This window comes from Aquarana catesbeiana, linkage group LG05, assembly GCF_042186555.1.
Source record: "Aquarana catesbeiana isolate 2022-GZ linkage group LG05, ASM4218655v1, whole genome shotgun sequence".
In the NCBI taxonomy this organism is placed as follows: Eukaryota; Metazoa; Chordata; class Amphibia; order Anura; family Ranidae; genus Aquarana; species Aquarana catesbeiana.
Genome location: NC_133328.1, coordinates 211,084,384 through 211,105,050, shown reverse-complemented (window position 1 = coordinate 211,105,050; position 20,667 = coordinate 211,084,384). Strand labels below are relative to the sequence as shown.

General features: G+C 45.3%; 1 protein-coding gene across 5 annotated transcripts in view; it reads right to left on the bottom strand.

The window, feature by feature from the left end:
* Window positions 1–20,667, bottom strand: part of SUGCT (succinyl-CoA:glutarate-CoA transferase) — a 1,840,030-nt gene that overhangs the window by 237,053 nt on the left and 1,582,310 nt on the right. Inside the window, exon 14 of one of the 5 annotated variants that reach the window (XM_073630534.1) lies at window positions 18,774–18,824. The exons of the other annotated variants lie outside the window; for them this stretch is intronic. Coding sequence (XP_073486635.1) covers window positions 18,790–18,824 — 35 coding nt within the window. The 3' untranslated portion in view covers window positions 18,774–18,789. Of the gene's footprint in view, window positions 1–18,773; window positions 18,825–20,667 lie in introns of those variants that run through there. 5 annotated transcript variants of the gene reach the window in all.

Genomic DNA, 20,667 nt, shown 5'->3' with positions numbered 1-20,667 from the left:
TAGAATTGCCGGATCAGTTAATGGTACCATGTTAAATTCAAAAAATTCTTCAAGGTGATGGAGTTCTTCCAAGTAAGAGAATGATTGTTAATTCTCCAGATGAATGCATGTTTAGAACTTGGGGTGTCCTCGATAGTTACACATACTGGTGCATGGTCAGACCATGTAGTGGGTAGAATGTCCAAAGCCAATATTTTCTGTAGGAGACATTTGTCTGCTAGGAAAGAGTCAATGCGAGAGTAGACATTGTGGCACAAGGACAAGAAGGTGTAATCACATTCAGTGGCATGCTGACAGTGCCAAACATCGTGGAGAAAGGCCTGCAAGGATGGCCTATTCCTTTTAGATGGGTTGGAGGAGTCGACTTGGGGGTCTGGATAAATATTGAAGTTGCCACACCAGATAGTGGAACCATGTTGGATTTTACTGACTTTTTTGCAAAGCTTCTTCAAAAAGTGTATTTGATGGGTGTTAGTAGCATACACATTTACAACTGTGTAGGGGGAGTTGTTTAGAAGGCATATAAGAATGATATAGCAGCCGTCAGCATCTTCAATGTAGTGTTGTAGTTGAAAAGAAACCGTGTCTTTGATCACCAAGAGGACTCCTTTCCTTTATGCTGGGGCACTGGCTGTGAAGATTTGCAGGAAGGATCTGTGGGAGCATTTGGGTTGGTGCTGAGAGTGGAAATGCATTTCTTGCGCCCAAACAATGTGGTATTTCATAGAAAGGGCTAGTTTACAAAGAGAAGCTCTTTTGACCAGGTGGTTTAGGCCCTTTGTATTGATGAAAAAGATCTTGATGGTCATAGTATCAGCTCAAGGGAGAGGATGACGAAGTTCACTATAAGCAATCTGTTGGGGCGGAAGGATGTGGTCAGCTATTGCAGTGAGCGCAGCTAGAGTTGAAATATTGAAGCATGGAGTTAACAAACAGGTGAGGTAGAACAGGTAATTAATGATGACCGAATAATTATATTAAAGCAGAGTAGGAAACCATTGACTAGTGCTATATATTTTCAACAAAGGGGACACTGCTGTGTCCAGAAAGAAAAACCGGGGTGAAATAAGTTCTGTGGGAAGCCGGAGGATGGGCTATACCAGAGTGGGCAAAGTGTTGCCAGGTGGTCCATAGCACCTGCTAGCGAGGATTGGATCTTGGGTGGATCCTTTGAGGCTGTAAATGGTAATAAGGTGGTGCTGCTTGCATTGAAAACGGGTCCTGCGGGGCAGGTGGACCAGGAATGATACCCCATGTGTGCAATTTCTGGAGACCATTTTGGAGAGGCAATAACATGTTTGGAACGTTGGTAGGTGACCAGGAGTTTGGCTGGGTTCGCCCATTGGTATGGGATTTGATAATTGCGTAAAGCTTTAGTGATAGTATACAATTGCCTGCAGGGTTGTAGAGTGTGTTGAGATAGGTCTGCAAAAAGCTGTAAATTCACATACAGCTCAGGTAAGGTTCCCACAAATTTGGCTTTTTGCATGAGTTGTTCTTTGGTGTGATAAAAATGGATGTGCAGGATGACATCCCCGGGCATGGGATCAGGCAGATGCTTGAGTTTGGGGAGTCTATGGATGTGGTCTATTACCAACTCAATATTTTTGAGTTCTGGGAGGAGTGTTTTGATCAACCCGTGTATGTAAGTGGACGAATCCTGTATCTCTTCGGATATTCCTCTGATTTGGATCATGAAGATCAGCAGCTGGGGAGTCAAGCCTCATTCTTGCATTGGCAGGACTGCCTGAGATCGGTGTGTGAGGAGGAGAGCTGTCGGGGTTTCTTGTTTGAAACTGTAGCTCCATGCTGTTGTCTTCAGTCTTCAGCAGGAGGTGTGGCTGCTGAGTGCTGTAGAGTCGGGATGACAGAGGAGCTGCTTGTGGAAGGCAGGGAGCCAGCGCATTTTGCTAGTGTCTCTCCACTGGCTGGATGAGAAAGGCGGAAAGCTTCTGCAGGTGCCGCTGCTCTTCTTTTTTTTTTGTCACCATGTTGCAGGAGTGGACAGGGATAAGAGGAGTTTGCTGTGTGGGTGCAGGCACTGCTGGAAGTTGGGGATAGTCGCTAATGCCCGGTCCGGTGTAGAGCACCTCAGAGACCAGCATCCATCTTGGTGTCCGGCCGGCCACGCCCCCCCCGGGTGTATTTTCATAGGGAGATGCCTAGCAGCTTTTAATAAAGACATCAACATTAAAGTATAATTATTTTTTTTTTTTAAATCCGAAAAGAGTTTATTGAACAAAATCAGTGAATATACATACAGTTAAAGAACGTACATATTAATAATTACAGGTCCAGGTACAGACATACTCAGTCACGAGTTACTTTAGCAGAAGAAAGACAGCATATACCTTTATGAGTATGTAGGTAGTTATTTTATATCATTCACTTAATGAACTCTACAATATGGATCCTATCATATCCAATCACCAGAGCTGTAGATTACCATATCAAGACCAGTAGGAGAGTGAAGAACTGTACACCATGGGGGAATAAACTTATTTTAACAAATTGTAATTTTAAAGAGTATGGTATCTCTCCACCTCGGTGCTACGCCCAGAACTCTTCTTGTTTATGCATTTTACCCATCTATATTCTATACAAGCTTCCTTATTCTCAGACTTACATTTGCAAAAGTCTGTCCATCACCAACTGGGTTGGGCCTAAACCTGGAGTATCCAGCCATGGTTGCCACATTGCATAAAAATTTTTCAGAACATTACGGTGTTGATAAGTAAGTTTCTCACGTATAAGCAATCTATTCACCTGTTCCACCCATTGCCTGCCCGATGGTATTCTCGGGGTTATCCAATGCCTCGCAATGGCTTTGCGTGCAATAAACAACAGACGTAACACAGCGATGTGACCGCTCGGTGAGAGAGAGGGAATCTCCAGGGCACCAAGCAGGCACACTACTGGGTCCTGTGGCAATGGGAACTGGTACACACTCGCAATATATATATATATATATTCCCTATAGGAATCCAGAGATAGAGCATCTTTACCAGGTTTTAAAAGTACTATAATGATGGCCTCATTCATAGATGCGGGGGGAGATCCTGTTATAAAAGCCTGATTATGAACTTTTAAAAGGATTGGGATAAGTTGTGGCGCGTACCCTTTATACACTTCCGCAGGGAGTCCATCCTCCCCAGGTGCTTTATTATTTTGTGTATGTGCTAAGGCTTCCAACAATTCCTCCTCTGTCAAAGGGGCACTGAGTAGGGCAGAATCTGAGTCAGATAGACATGGAATGGGATACTTGTCTAAAAAAAGAGCAAGGTTGGACCTTTGAGGAGTATACATCTTGGAAAAATAATTTAAATACATCCATTATGGATTTGGGGGTGTAGCAAGTCACACCCAATTGGTCAATTATAGCCCCTACGAGAGAAGAGGACTGCTGTGATTTGGCCAGCATTGTTAACATATGGCCCGTACCTTCCCCTTCTTCAAAGTGGCTTTGTTGTAAAAAGAACCTTTTGTTTTCTGCCAGCTGTAAAGATAAGTCCCTAAGCATAGATTGGGCCGCCATCCATGATCTTTTCATATCATCTGTGGGGTTAGCTATATAATTTACTTCCGACCTATGAGCTTCCTCCAATACTGACTGTTCCCATTTTTTAGTAGAGGTTTAGATCTTAGAAATCACATGGATAAACTGTCCTCGTAGGTATACACCCTAGCCTCCCGATTGCGCATTCTCCAGAGATCGGTAAGACCCATCTCCAAGAGGAGGCGAGCAAAAAGGGTGATACCCTGACGCCTTTGCGAGTCATCTCCCCCCCTGATATGTAGCTTGTCCTTATCATAATCAATATAATTGTTAAAGTCTCCAATAACCAAGACCGGCATCCCCCAGAAACGAGACAAATTTTTGAGTACACTGGTTGAGAATGGAGGCCGGAATGTACAGGCCCACCATTATACATTTAGTACCATACAGGGAGCAAGAGAGAAAAATATATCTACCATCTGGGTCAATTTTCACTTCTGCAGACAAAGATTGAACACTCTTTTTCACCAGGAAACTCACCCCCTTCGAGTATACCGAGTACGTGGTGTGGTATTGATGCCTGAATTGTCGCGTAGCAAATTGAGGAGTCGAAGTCGAGGGGAAGTGAGTCTCCTGCAAGCAAATTACATCCGCGTCAATGCGCTTGATCGCGCGAAGCACAGCCAACCGCTTGACCAGACTATTCAATCCCCAGACATTCCAGGACAAAATTCTGGTTACCTTAGACATATAGTTAACATAAAGGTATTATCAAGGTATTATCAAGAGTGTGCTTGATAAGTAATGCAAAATAATCAGGTATATAAGTATTTAAGCAGGGTATAGGAAACCATTGTCCCGAATGACTTGTAAAAAAATGACAATTAGATGTTGATAGATCCAACCCACAACATATCTCTAAGAAATGGAGCGAAACAGACATGTATGTAGTGGGTATAGCACCGAGTTTCAAAAATAGTAATGATGTAGAGTCCGAGGTGGAGTAGTCCCTGAGGAAAAATAACAAAAGTAAACAGGACAACATGGCCAAACTGTGTTGCCAAGGGGCAACAGTAGGTCTGAAAAAGACCTTCTTGGGGGGCAACAGGGGAAGTGCACATAGCATCTTTACAACTTCTCAGCAGCAAAAACAGGTAGTCCGGAAGGAATTATAGATCCAGGCATTAAAGGCCTTCTCCGCCTTAGCATTTATAGTATAAAAAATGAAAAGAAAAGAAACAGAAAAAAACCTCTGAAAACAATACTTCATCCAGCATGAGAATTAGAGTGCCGATTGCGTGCTTCACTAATGGATTGTTCCTCTCTATCCAGCCAGTGTGTAGCCACAGAAGGTTGATCAAAGAAATGCACTGAGCCCAGTGCTTCCACTCTAAGGTGAGCAGGATATAACATAGCATACTTCAGGTCAAGTAATCTGAGTCTCCGCTTGACATCAAGAAACTTAGTGCGTTGCTTCTGTAATTCAGGAGAAAAAAGGATACTTTGATATTATCTATTTTTAAGGCTTCAGGTTTGATTCTGGCATTATACATGATTGCGTCTCTGTCCTTATAGTGAAGAAGTTTGAATAGGAAGGGTCTTGGAGGGGCTCCAGGTGGTAGAGGCCTTGCAGGTACTCTGTGTGCACGTTCCACAGAGAACACAGGAGTAAACACATCTCTACCAAAAGCAGATACCAGCCATTTTTCAATTAATTCCACTGTGTTTTTTCCTTCAATCCTTTCTGGTAGCCCGATCATTCTGATATTATTACGACTCATTCTATTCTCTAATTCCTCTAAGCGAGAGGAGTGCTGTGTTAGGAGATGGTTGTTGTAAGTGAGATCTCGCTGCATGGGCGCCATGTCATCCTCTATGGAGCTGATACGGCCCTCTAATGCTGATGCTCTTTCCCTTAGTTTTTGTGTATCTTGTCTCAAAAAGGAGATTTCAGCTTTTACCCCTTTTATCTCTGCTGTGAGGTTTGTCAGGGAAGCATTGCATGAGGCTATAGCCGTAAAGATATCTCTGAGTGAAGGCTCTGTGTCAGCATCAGGGCTGGTAGGTGCTTGAGGCCTAGTAAATCCTCCCTCTGGAGTACTCACTGGAGTACTTCCATGTGAAGCCGGATCCACCCGCATCATCCAGGGGCACTGTGTCATCCACTTCAGAGCTCCCACCGGACGATCCCTCCGGTGTCCCCGGTGCTGCTGCCTGGTCAATTAGAAGGGGTTTAGAGAACAGCTTCTCTGCGTCTTCTCTATGAAGATCGTTGGCTGAGCAGTGTGTTTGAGCGCCATTTTGGGCCATGCTGTCTGCGGTCCGGGACAAGTTCTGTCTTTTTACGGCTGACATCGTACCGCAATCTTGGTTCCAATTACAGGGTAATGCCGAGGGGGATGAACGGGAACTGGTCTGCCTGTTTTGCAAGGCTGTGCGACGTGTCATCAGGATAAAAGTAAGGAGAATCAGCGGAGAGGACCGAGTGCACGTCCGACTACATCAGCTGCCTGGCCACGCCCCCAAGTGTAATTATTTTACAGGAAAAAGCTAGCAAGATATTGTATTGACTTCATGCACAGTATACAAGCACTTTTTCTAGGCCTCAGTTTAACATGGAGAGACAACGGAGGCTTTACTCAAGAAATCATTGTAACGAGCCCCTTTGCTCGCTCGGTTCCACTCTCCCGACACTCCTCTGCAGCTATTGAATCAGATTGCAACGTCTGATGGTTCGGTCATCCAAGGTTCCGGGATTAGAACTACAGCTCTGTGCCGTTCTAACCCAGTTGTGATAGCTCAGAACAAACACCAGGCAGGCTGTATGTAAGTTCAACCAGGAATCTATCTTTATTGACAAAAATACAGGCTTTTATACACTCAACGTGGAGGTGCAGACCTCCTGCTCATATTACTCTAACAATACAGCTGTAACCTAATCAACCTAATTAACATGAGCTAATTAACTAATCCCTTTAGACAGCCTAGATGACTCAGACATGACCATTAGGCCAGACTGGCCGTCTTGTAGTTCAGAAAATCCAATCAACATTATCACAATCAACATAGACTCTTCTTCACACATTAGCAGAGTTAATTAACACAAATAACAATGGGGATCTAATGACTCTTAGATCCCATAGTAGACTTATTTACAATACACATTTTAGCAGACAATAGACCGACAGGTGTTGGAATTTACATCAGCATTTCCTAACAGTATCTGACCCAGCATTATGAATCAGCCACTATTCCAATATGGGTCCCCATACATACAGCTCACAAAGAGCACCGTTCCCCCAAATGCAAGGGCCCCCAATCGATCGGCAAGAGGCTAGCATACAGTCCCCTCCAAAATTCTCTTTCCCGGCTAGGTCTGTCACATTTCTCCCCTTTCGGCAGGAGACTAACACAGGAGGAGACCCCAGACGGGTTGACTCCGAAGTTAGTCAGTAGTTCCAGTCCTCTAATGCCTGTACCCACACAGTACCCCAAACAAATTGTTCCAAACAAAGTATTACTCACCCAGCCAACCTCTGCCTCTCTCAGAGAACATATCTGCCACTGGGGAGAGGCCTGGACTGGCCCTTCTCCCTGGAGTCCTTTCTGCCGCTGGAGAGAAGACAGGGTGTCTGGGCTCACTCCGTCATGCTGTTGTGGATCTGGGCCGACTGCCCAGCATCCCTGGGGTATACAGGTGGAGACTGAAGTCCCATCCACCTTCACAGGACATCCATCCTCTGTTAGTTGAGGGCAGAGTCCAGCAGTACTTGGCCCTGTTGCCAGCCCTTCTGCTGGAAACCCCACACCATCTGCTCCGGCTAACTGTTGGGGAGGGATGACGAACACCTCCTCTCCCTTCTCCCCCTGTATCCTGATCTGCTGCTGGGACGTGACCACCTCCTTCTCACCCTGAGCCTCCGGAACCGCCGCAGGTGTAGGGCAGAGATCTTGGACCCTCTGTCCGGTTGCCAGCGCTTCAGCTGGGGAAGTTCCTTGTGACTTCACAGATACTTCTGTTGGTGCTGGGCAGAGCATAGTGAAGTTTGGCCCTAATAACAGCTCTACTTCTGCTGGAGGCTCACCAGGTTGTTCTTCCTTAGCAGAAAAGTCTATCAAATCCCCTGTCTCTGCAACTGGTGTCTGGGGATAAAGGTTCACCATCTCCTCTCCGTGGAACCCAGAAGATGCTATCAGTGCTGGGCAGAGCTTAGCAGAGCTCTGCCCTGTTGTCAGCACGTCAGGTTTGGGGACGGCAATCTTTAGATTTTCCACTGCCGATTCTCTGGCATTCTGTTGGACAGGCACATTCCTCCATCCAAGATCATCCAATGCAGAAACAGGTTCATCAAGGTCAGTCAGCACCTGCTGCATCCGTCATAAGACCTCCGCCTCCATAGCTGCGGGTGCAGGTTGGCAAAGCACACCGTTACTCTGCCACATTGTCAACTCTTCAGCCAGGATTTCAGAGTTGTCAACTGGTATTTCCTGATAGTCCCAAGCAAAGGGAGCACCACCCTGCTGCTGAGCAGAGTCTAACAGCTGTTTGTAGGCGATCTCCAACTCCCATTCCTGAACGGCCAGAAACTCCAAATCTTCCAGTGCTCAGTGCACTTCTGAGACATTCAGTCTCCGCTCTCTGTGCTCCATTATTTCCTTCAAACACCACTCCCGATCACTTCCAAAGTCAGGGTCCCTGGACAGCCTCCAGTATAACAATCCCAGGCCATCGTAGTCAAAGCCTTCCGTCTGGCTGTCATCCGCTGTCCATGGGCACAGTTGGGCTACATACCACTGGAGGGCTCTGTAGCTCTCGTCCAACCGCATTTCTGCCCGGATCAGCCTGCTTAACTCGGCTGTCCACTCCTGGTTCGGCTGTTCCCCCAAAAACAGCATTCGCACTTCATACTGTGACCAGTACCTCACATGGACAGAGGGGAGAACTTTATCCTGGTGTCACTGCTCACGGGCTAGCGCTTCCTTCCAGAGCTCACAGCGGACAGAATCAAACCATCCTAGCAGGACCTGCTCTGATACTGGTCCTCTGTGCTGTATCTCCTCTCGCAACCTCCTTCTGAATTCCTCATCCATGGTGGCTGGTATTTCTCCTCTCCTGCTATCCTGCTACCTTGGATCCAGGTGGTGGTTTGGATGTGTTCACGGCAAGGAAGCACGATCCCACCATTCCCTCCACGGCTCTCAAGTAAGTCTTTCAGCGTGGCTCTCCTGCAGGCTGGTTTGGAGTGTCCCAGTAACTGGAGAGCAAATCCCACCGCTGCCACCAATGTAACGAGCCCCTTTGCTCGCTCGGTTCCACTCTCCCGACACTCCTCTGCAGCTATTGAATCAGATTGCAACGTCTGATGGTTCGGTCACCCAAGGTTCCGGGATTAGAACTACAGCTCTGTGCAGTTCTAACCCAGTTGTGATAGCTCAGAACAAACACCAGGCAGGCTGTATGTAAGTTCAACCAGGAATCTACCTTTATTGACAAAATACAGGCTTTTATACACTCAACGTGGAGGTGCAGACCTCCTGCTCATATTACTCTAACAATACAGCTGTAACCTAATTAACCTAATTAACATGAGCTAATTAACTAATCCCTTTAGACAGCCTAGATGACTCAGACATGACCGTTAGGCCAGACTGGCCGTCTTGTAGTTCAGAAAATCCAATCAACATTATCACAATCAACATAGACTCTTCTTCACACATTAGCAGAGTTAACACAAATAACAATGGGGATCTAATGACTCTTAGATCCCATAGTAGACTTATTTACAATACACATTTTAGCAGACAATAGACCGACAGGTGTTGGAATTTACATCAGCATTTCCTAACAGTATCTGTCCCAGCATTATGAATCAGCCACTATTCCAATATGGCAAATCCAGGGTCCCCAGACATACAGCTCACAAAGAGCACCGTTCCCCCAAATGCAAGGGCCCCCGATCGATTGGCAAGAGGCTAGCATACAGTCCCCTCCAAAAGTCTCTTTCCCGGCTAGGTCTGTCACAATCATAATTAGAGACAATAGCCACAAATATTCTTGATTTCCAGGGCAGTGGAATAGGCTGCAAAATAGAAGACAGAGTCTGCAGCAAACATTATAAATTGCACTACTGAGGGACCAGCTGTGGAAGCATTATGTGTGGCACACTAATGCCCTGTACACACGGTCAGATTTTCCAACGGAAAATGTACGATCGGAGCTAGTTGTCGGAAATTCCGACCGTGTGTGGGCTCCATCAGACTTTTTCCATCAGAATCTCCGCCACACAAAGTTTGAGAGCAGGCTATAAAATTTTCCGACAACAAAATCCGATCGCGTCAATTCCGACCGTGTGTGGCCAATTCCGACGCACAAAGTGCCACGCATGCTCAGAATAAATTCCGAGACGGAACTGCTCGGTCTGGTAAAATTAGCGTTCGGAATGGATATAGCACTTTTGTCACGCTGCAATGTTTTAAATTGTTTAATGCAGCGCACTCTCTTCTTCTTTATAATGCTAGAAGAATGAAGTTGTTTTGCTGCTCATATTCACACAGAGTTCTCACAAACTTCTGTCTTTAATATATATCGTGATTTCATCAATATAATATTTTTATTTGTCACATCTACCGAAAAAAAATTTTGTTTTTGATGTTTTTAGATTAAAATTTTTTATTTTGGATTTTTTAAAATCCTGATCCTGTGTTTTTTTTATTTATTTTTTTTAACTCCAGAATAGTTTTGAGTGTGTTTTGTGTGTCAAGTTACCACAACATGATTCTTATCTTGTATTATTTAATCTCAAGGAGGGCACTTGGTGTTGGTGTCTCTTGTTAGTTTCACATTGTATTTTTGAAATCTACCTGCCTCCTCACAAATAGGGATGAGCCGAACACCCCCCGGTTCGGTTTGCACCAGAACAGACCAAAACTTTGCACGAACGTTAGAACCCCATTGAAGTCTATGGGACTCGAAGTTCAAAATTAAAAGTGCTCATTTTAAAGGCTAATTTGCATGGTATTGTCCTAAAAAGGGTTTGGGGACCCGGGTCCTGCCCCAGGGGACATGCATCAATGCAAAAAAAAAGTTTTAAAAACGGCCGTTTTTTCGGGAGCAGTGACTTTAATAATGCTTAAAGTCAAACAATAAAAGTGTAATATTCCTTTAAATTTCTTACCTGGTTGGTGTCTATAGTATGCCTTTAAAGGGGTGCATGTTTCCCGTGTTTAGAACAGTCTGACAGCAAAATTACATTTCAAAGGAAAAAAAGTAATTTAAAACTACTCGCGGCTATTAATGAAAAAAAAAAAGAAGACTTTAAATAAAGGAATTGTCAAAAACTGTCTCTTGTCATTTTTAACACTTTTGACAGTTTTTTTACTTTTGTATCCCCTTACCATTTCACACGGGGGGGCGGGATCTGGGGATCCCCTTGTTAAAGGGGGCTTCCAGATTCTGATAAGCCTCCCGCCCGCAAACCCCCACAACCAACGGCCAAGGGTTGTGGGGATGAGGCCCTTGTCCTCATCAACATGGGGACAAGGTGCTTTGGTGGGCTACCCCAAAGCACCCTCCCAATGTTGAGAGCATGTGGCCTGGTATGGTTCAGGAGGGGGGGCGCTTTCTCGTCCCCCCCTTTTTTTCTGTGGCCTTCCAGGTTGCGTGCTCAGATAAGGGATTTGGTATGGATTTTTGGGGGGACCCAACGCCAATTTTTTAAAAAATTTTGGCGCGGGGTTCCCCTTAAAATCCATACCAGACCTGAAGGGTCTGGTATGAATTTTGAAGGGGACCCCTACGTAATTTTTTTGTTAAATTTTGGCGCGGGGTTCCCCTTAATATCCATACCAGACCTGAAGGGCCTGGTATGGAATTTAGGGGGACCCCCACGCATTATTTAAGCATTATTAAAATCATTGCTCCCAAAAAAACAGCCGTTTTTAAAACTTTTTTTGCATTGATACATGTCCCCTGGGGCAGGACCCAGATCCCCAAACACTTTTTATGACAATACCATGCATATAAGCCTTTAAAATTAGCACTTTTCATTTCTCCCATAGACTTTTAAAGGGTGTTCCGCGGCTTTCGAATTTGCTGTGAACACCCCAAATTGTTCATTGTTCGGCGAACTGGTGAACAGCTGATGTTCGGGTCGAACATGAGTTAGACTCGAACTCGAAGCTCATCCCTACTCACAAACAAACTGTCCTTTTTGAAGGAAAACACACATAGGCGAGTATAATTAAACAAACCGAAAATTTATTAAGGGGTCCTAACCAAAGAAAGAGGGAAGCAACGCTGGAGAAACAGCAGAAATTGGCGAAGCCTTTGGCCCCCAGGGCACACATCAACTATTTTACTGCAAAATTGGTGGCCTGAGGAGTCCATATATAAGGGAGTACAATCTGGTCCAGAAGTCCAAGAGATCATGAACAGCAGCAGATGACATACATGTCCCCCATGCTGTGGTCATACAAGAGCCTGCATCTTTTGTCAGACCAGACTGAACCCAGGCCATCAATTTCTTGTCTTCCTTCCACACTGTGTCTGTGGTGGTGGAGTTGTGGCAGGAAGAGGAGGAGGAGGATGATGCAACTCAAACAGGTGGGTATTGGGTGTGATTTCGCCCCTCACCCCCTTAGTTAATGTTTTATAAAGGATGTCCTCACACATGAGGCGTTGGCCCTCCTGCATGTCCTGCAGTTTTGTGGCAGCCATGCAGGCAAAGGCCTCGTCACGAGTGGGGGTGGCTCTCAGGTACGCAGAAGCCTCCTGAATCAGCCTGAGTGCTGAATCCTCCATGTTACTCCCCTTCCTGGGTCTTTTGTTTGGAAGGCGGAGGGGAGGAACCTGCGATTCTGTCAGGCTCCTACTGGGCCCCACCTCCTCCTGGTTGCCACTTACCCCCGCCTCCTCCTGGCTGCCACTAACCCCCTCCTCCTCCTGTGTGCCACATTCCATAGGCTCCTCCTGTTTGCCACATTCCATAGCCTCCTCCTGGCTGAGGTCTTCCTGTGTATGAAAAAGGGACATAGTTTTAGTTTTTTCTTCATCAATCACACACAATTTTCAGCTCATGACTGTTGCAAATTGAATGTTAGGAAATAAAAAAGATTATCATTCTGACCCCAGCATTTTTCATTCTTGTCACAATTATTTTTTCCCACTACTGTCTATTTATATGTAAAACACTTTATTAAATCAGCAATTAGTGATCAATAATAAAATCTAGTAAACATCAGTTATGTTTTGCTAAGAAATCTGTAGAAGAATGCTATACCTGGCTCAAGCTGGGCTCCTCCACTTCTTCCTGGTTGGAAGTCCCAGGTTGGACATCAGGAGCTTCAGCTGGGGTGGAAGATAGGGTGGAAGGAAGAGTGGAAGGAAGGGTTGAGAGGGATTCCCTGACTTCAGTCTGGTCTGACAGAAATCGCAGTCTCTCATAGTACCACAGCCTGGGGACATAAACGTCATCTGCTGCAGCTCCGGATCTCTGGGAATCCTGGACCTTCTTGCGCTCCCAAAAATAAGTGCTCCTCGGGCCACCAATTTTGGCTTTTAAATAGAGGATGGTTGCCGTGGGGGCCACCGGCTTCACCAACTCCAGCAGTTTCTCCAGCGTTGCCTGCCTCTTTTGTTTATGATTATAATGTGGGTGTTTGATCTGCCACAGACAGGGCAGCTTCCTGTATTTGTCTATGAACAGGAGGAGGAAGTTGTGGTCATTGAAGCCATCCATTTTATCTGCAATACACAAGACAAACCCTAATGTCAGGCTAAAGTCTCCTAATCTTGTCCCAATATAGGCCTCAATCTCTAAGCAGTATAGGCCCAAGTTTAAATGGTAACTTCTTTATCATGATCGGCGCTTCCGATACTCCTTCCTCCACTCACAGATCGTACGTACTACACACGCGTGTTACGCTTTATATACACTACGCATGCGTGAAACTCTGCCCGCCCCTGACGTTCTTTCTATTCTATTCCCCGCCCCTTCTCGTTCAGCGCAGTGGGGAAGAGCACATGGCGGAGACAGAGCAGGTGCGTACTAATTACAGCAACGAGGAGCAGGAAAGCCCGGAGCCAGAAATGCCATGATCCCGGAGGAGACGATTTAAGGCATCAAATATGTCCTTTGTTGAGATGTTGGAGATGGTCGACATACTGAAGAGAGCCGACTATGATGGGAAGTATGGACCTTACCCCAACCCCAATGTCAGAAAGGCCAAGATCATGACTAAAGTTGTGAAGAGTCTGCAGAAGAGTTTTGGGGTACGGCGATCCAAGGATCAACTGAGGAAGCGGTGGTTGGACCTCAAATTAAGGGAGCACGATCAATATAGAAGGATCAGGAGAGTGCTGCAAAAAAGTAAGTAGTTATCCTGTGTTCCTATTCTCTATTTTTATTACGTTCGTGCTGCTCCATGTGCTTTTCTTTATACTGTTGTACAGTTTAAAATGGCAACTTTCATGTTCATGGAAACATTATTCGTTCATAGGAAGCATTGTTCATTCGGCCAATAAAACACCATGTTTTGTCCAGATGCATTTCAATAAATTTTTTCTGGCCTACTTCTCTTAAAATAAGTTTGTTGTCTAGATGGGTTTGTAACTAGAATAAAATTCAAAATAGATTCTGTGTAAGGAGAGGACACTCAGCAGCTGTTTACACATCTGGACGCTGGAGCACTAGTGTGGGACACTAGAACACCCTTTTTATTAGGGGCCCCACACAGGTGCTCCAGTGTATACTATAGGGGTGTCTCCATCTGTGAAGCTTGCACAAAACAGGTAAGTATTCAAGCTTGACAAAGGAAAAAAATATTGGAACTCAGACAAAACAGACAATTGTACCCCACTTCCAAGCAACGTAGTGATGCTACCACATGACCGGAGGAGGAGGAAGGGCTCTGCTTGATGTTTGTTATGCCGGCCGGTGTTTTTTATATGCAACTACGTGAAATTACCTTTTAAATTGTAAGTGCAATACTTTATTTATTAAAGTGGTTTTTGGATGTATTACACTATGGCCAGTTTATTTCCTTTCTGGGTTACACACTGAGGAAACGGATCCCCTGGATACAGTGGGCAAATTTCCTTACTTTCTATTACCATCCTTTTTGATTCCCAGTTGGGTTTTGAGCCATCTGCGTTTAAAAGCTTGCAAGTTGGTAAGCACGTTCTACAGCTACGGTGGTTGGGTTATCACCTTTGTTTTACATGCACATCAGGGTGTTTGTTGCAACTAAAGGTCCACATGTGATATTCAGACATACTACACTATGGCCAGTTTTTCTTGTCTTTCTCTCCTTCTGGTATATATATATACTGATGGAACGGTGACCTGAGTCTGGACAGAGCGGAAGTATTTTCTACATCTAAAAGGCCCGGGCTGGGTTTTAAGCCATCCACCTATACTGTGGTTGGGCACCTCATTTGATCTTTCACATGCTTTTCATACATTATGGTGTTTGGGAGATCTGTAGTGTCTTTGTCTGATGCCCATATTTAAATGTTTTTGGACATTTATTTTTTAGCGCAGTTTAATAATTTATATTGGACTTTTTGTGTTGTCGCACTGTTTACTGCTGCTTTTTGGTTTATTTTTCCAGCACGGTTCTTTTTTATCTTATGCACAGTTTATAAATACTCATGTCTGATATTGCCTTCAATTTCTACTAATGTTGAACTTTGTAAGTTCCAGAGTTGTGTATTTCTTGTTGGTTTTAAACATGCCTGTTTTACCTTAAAAGGCAATTTCGACTTTCTAATGTGACCTAAAAAATTGTTATACAACAAAACATGTTGGTTTGTTTTAAAAACCTTTTAGAAATGCACATGTGATTGTGCTTTGATTAAAAAGACTGAGAATCAACAATGTGTGGCTTCTTCTTTCAATGTTCAAAAGCATTTTTTTGTTGTAAAGTTGGTGTTTTCAGTGGCAATGGGGGTTATTTACTAAAGGCAAATCCGCTTTGCACTACAAGTGCAGTTTCAGTGCCGTCTCAAGTGCACTTGTAGTGCAAAGTATATTTTCCTTTAGTAAATAACACCCAACAGTGCTTTCTAATTTTACACAATCACGCCATTTTTAGGACTCCCCAAATTTCGGACATGGTCAGCTAAAAGAAAGCCAAGCAGTAAATCTAAGCAAATATTTGTTCAGTTTAAAATATATTTTTTTTAAAAAAATATCTCAGACATTGTCTGGCATATCGATGGCCCCCCTACCCGCAAAGTATTCCATGTATCCTAGACGGACCTCGCGGGCACTCTGGGGGGGCAAGCCAGGACGGCCAGCTTCAAGTGCCATCAGGTTTGGTTCATTTATATTAATTCCGGCTTCAGGCCAAACTGAGCCAGCATAGTTCACAGAATTTCTCCTTAAAAAGTTGTGGAGAACACAGCAAGCCAGGATGATGTGATTGAGTTTATATTCCGTCATGTGTATCGGTGTAAGAAATAGACGGAACCGACTGGCCATTATTCCAAACATGTTCAAACATGTTCTCCACCACTCTTCTGGCTCTGGCCAGCCGGTAATTAAAAACCCTCTGGTCCGAGGTGAGGGTTCTCATAGGGAATGGCCGCATAAGATGGTCCCCCAGTGCAAACGCTTCATCCGCAACGAAGAAGAATGGGAGTCCTTCCGCATTGTCTTCTGGAGGTGGCAAGCCCAAGCTGCCATTCTGGAGACGCCTGTAGAACTCCATCTGGGCGATGACTCCACCATCTTCCCCATGTCCACATACAGGAACTCATAAGTAGCCAACACTACTGCCAACATCACAATACTATTGAACCCCTTGTAGTTGTAATAGTATGACCCCAAGTTGGGTGGTGGGACGATGTGGACGTTTTTCCCATCAATTGCCCCTCCGCAGTTAGGAAATTCCCACTGCTGGGCAAAGTTTGAGGCCACAGTCTGCCATTCCTGTGGGTTGGAAGGAAACTGTGGAGTCAAACAAGAAAAATAAATTAATCATTTTGCACATAAACATGGAAAGCAGATTAGACACAAACATTCTTGGCCAACATCAGTATAACATTTATTTTAGGGAGTATTTAAAGACAAAGGTATAAGGTCCACTTATCAGATTCCTCACCCCCTCTCATGGGCCATTTTAAAAATTTTAGGGGGGAGGGGATGTTTTGGCCAGGTAACCCTCTCCACTTCATTGAGAGATGAATGCCTAAATAATGTGTTTTACTTTGGCCTGCCCCTCCTTACTTACACTACTGGCAGCCCACTGGACAGGTAAGAAGTGTCATAATACAAAGAGATAAATACACACTGTACACATTTTAGCACATTTTTACATTCTGCTATTACCTATCAAGATAATAATAGGATACAAAAACTTTTAACATTACCATTTGAAAGTATTCAGGCAGACTCTTGCACTACATGCTTTGGGGAATTCATCCATAAATATGACCACAAAAGATGTGGGTATAGTGTGTATGGGTTTGGCAAAGTCAGCAGATAGAGGATTGAGGATAGATAGAGGATTGGTATCAGCTGAGTTAGCAGTTCGGGGGAGGGAGGGTTGCAAATGATTTTGGGACCCAAAAAAAAAAAATCTGCCTGAATTTCAAGCACAAATCACATTTTAACACATTTTAGGAGGTGTTTAGGGTAAAGCACTACTATGGAGCTGACAAAATGCATTGTTAATTGAGTAGACAAGGTGGATATAGGCCCAGGAGAGCATGCTGGGGAGGTAAGTGAAGGCAAATATGTATGAAGGACAAAAACATTTTTTTTAATTTCCAGCATGCATGAGGACAAAGGGGGCATTCACAGCATATTACAATCATTGTAATTAGGGAATGAGGAAAGAAATACATTACATTATCAAACATTAAATACAATTAAATGTGATGTTAAAGGATAAAAATCTTACCTTAATATACTCCTTCTGCAGGTCCTGGATGATGGCAGAACAGGTCTCCGGGATAATGACCCCCAGAGCCTGGGGGGAGATGCCTGTCGAGAACTTAAGGTCCTGCAGGCTTCTCCCTGTCGCCAAGTATCGCAGGGTGTCAACTAGCCTCTGCTCCGCAGTGATGGCTTGCCTCATGCAGGTATCCTGCCTGCTGATATAAGGGGTCAGCAAAGCCAACAAAGGGTGATCCGTCATCCGGAGAAAGTTCCTGAAATCGTCAGGATTATTCTCACAGATCTCATGGAGCAAAGGCATGTGACAGAATTAGTCATGCTGGAGCAACCAATTCTTGGTCCATGAACTCCTCCTCGCCCTGTTCATGGACTTGGCTTGTGTCAAAGTAAGAACTCCAACACCAAGCCCCTGCACAGCACAAACTCTACGATGAGTACGTACACGCAACATGGCTAAAAAACGGTCGGCTGCTCAGAACGAAGTAACAGAACGCACTGAAGAACAGCAAGGCCTGTGAAGAGCGACCTGAAAATCAGTAACGAACGGACAAGAACACAATGACAAGTCAATGGTAACTCACTGCACGCACTAAAGACCAGATACAAACCCACAAGCACAAACTGAACAGCAGAATCTGAAAACCACAAGTCTGCAAAAGCACGAATCGTCTCTCACCAAACTTTTACTAACACGAGAATAACAAAAGGAGCCCAAAGGGTGCCGCGCTTGGTACTGAACTGCCCTTTTATAGTCTTGTCATACGTGCTGTACGTCACCACGTTCTTGGCGTTCAGAAATTCCGAGGCGCCACACATAATTGACCCTGCAGAAATAACAAAAATTTTGCAGTTGAGGCTCATCTGCAGAAAAATGTGCCAGGTTTGCAGTGCTGGGACACTAGAACAGGGCAGAGGTAGCACAAGATGGTAGTGGTGGCAGGCAGGCAGCAGTGGCAGCAGATGGTAATGGTGGCAGGTAAGCAGCACTGCAGAGCAGAGCTGGTAATTGTGGCAGGCACTGGTAATGCACAAACAAAGGAAAGCCCTGTGCACACCAATATAAGAAAGTAAATAAATAAACTGATAAAGTGCTGTCGCTAGAATTTAAAAGAGTACCACACACTTCCAAATGTCAGAATATTTTCAAACAATAATGATTCAGTGCTACACCTGTGTGTAAATTCATGAATTAGCAAATAAACAAATACAATCTTCACATTCATCCAGTGTATACATTCAATGTGTGATCAAATCATTTCATGTACAATCCAAAAGGAATATGCAATAATAAATTATATACATATATTTAACAATGTGCATATAAGAAAAAGTCCACCACCAATGGCTGCTCACATCAACTTTTGACCCATAGTATCTGAGGTGTATTTTCCTCTATCTTCTTCCTGGTCCTCCTGGCCTGTATTCACCTGTATGACAGACAGACAGAATAATACAGATAGGTGTACAAAGGACAGACAGGAAAATACAGAGGAAACAGCAGACACACTGATAGATCACCCAGAGAGAGATGTGCTAGAACCTCTGGGGACAGAGTAATAAAAGCTTCCTAGAATGATAAGGCCGAGTATCATTAGGTGAATACGGACCAGTAGGGATGAGCTTTGAGTTCGAGTCAAACTCATGTTCAACTCGAACATCAGCTGTTCGCCAGTTCGCCGAACAGCGAACAATTTGGGGTGTATTTGCGGCAAATTCGAAAACCGCGGAACACCCTTTAAATGTCTATGGGAGAAATCAAAAGTGCTAATTTTAAAGGCTTATATGCATGGTATTGTCATTAAAAGTGTTTGGGGACCTGGGTCCTGCCCCAGGGGACAAGGATCAATGCAAAAAAAAGTTTTAAAACGGACGTTTTTTCGGGAGCAGTGATTTTAATAATGCTTAAAGTGAAACAATAAAAGTGTAATATCCCTTTAACCGCTTGCCGACTGCCAGGCGGCGCGGCTCTCATTGCAGGAGGGCGTCATATGACGTCCTCCCATTTAAACAGGGAATGCGCATGATCGTGTGCGCGCATCCCTGTTCCTTTGGTGGCGGCGTGTCACGGAGACACCGCTCACCACCGAGGGGGGTGAACAGCCATTGGACATGGCTGTTTACCACGTGATCGGTTGTGATGACGTCACGGCCGATCACAGATAGGTCCACCCCATTGTGCATGGCGCATGCGCGCGATCGCAAGCGCGCTGCGCGTGCACGTCGGTGGCGAAGTGTTCCCGGGAACACTACTCGTCACCGACGCCGGTAAACAGCCATTGGCTGGCTGTTTATCCATGTGATCGACTGTGATCCATTCACAGCCGATCATAAATGTAAACACAAAGCGGTAACTAGCTGTTACCAGCTCTTCTCTCCTCACACACCGTTTTCAGTGTGAGGAGAGAAGAGCCAGAAGCAGTGAGTTACCGATCTGTGTTCTGTAGTGTCTGCACAAACACCACACCTGTCCCATCCCCCCCGAATTGTCATCTGTCACCCAACAGTCACCACAGTCACCCAATAAAGTGCACCTGTCACATAAGGGACTGCCATCAGTGACCGTCAGCGGTGCACCTGTCACCCGTCACAAATCAGTGACCGTCAGCGGTGCACCTGTCACCCGTCACAAATCAGTGACCATCAGCGGTGCACCTGTCACCCGTCACCCATCAGCCATCACCCGTCACCCATCAGTGACCGCCAGCCATCACCTGTCACCCATCAGCCATCACCCGTCACCCATCAGTGACCGCCAGCCATCACCTGTCACCCATCAGTGACCGCCAGCCATCACCCGTCACCCATCAGTGACCGCCAGCCATCACCCGTCACCCATCAGTGACCGCCAGCCATCACCCGTCACCCATCAGTGACTGCCAGCCTTCACCCATCACCCATCAGTGACCGCCAGCCATCACCCATCAGTGACCGACAGCCATCACCCGTCACCCATCAGTGACCGCAAGCCATCACCTGTCACCCATCAGTGACCACTAGCTGTCACCCATCAGTGACCGCCAGTCATCACCCGTCACCCATCAGTGACCGCCAGCCATCACCCGTCACCCATCAGTGACCGCCAACCATCACCCATCACCCATCAGTGACCGCCAGCCATCACCCGTTACCCATCACCTGTTACCCATCAGTGACCGTCAGCCATCACGATCACCTGTCACCCTTTAGTGACCGCCAGCCGTGACCCATCACCCCTCACTGTCCGTGGCCTGTCACCCATCAGTGACCATCGCCTGTCACACCGGCATCACC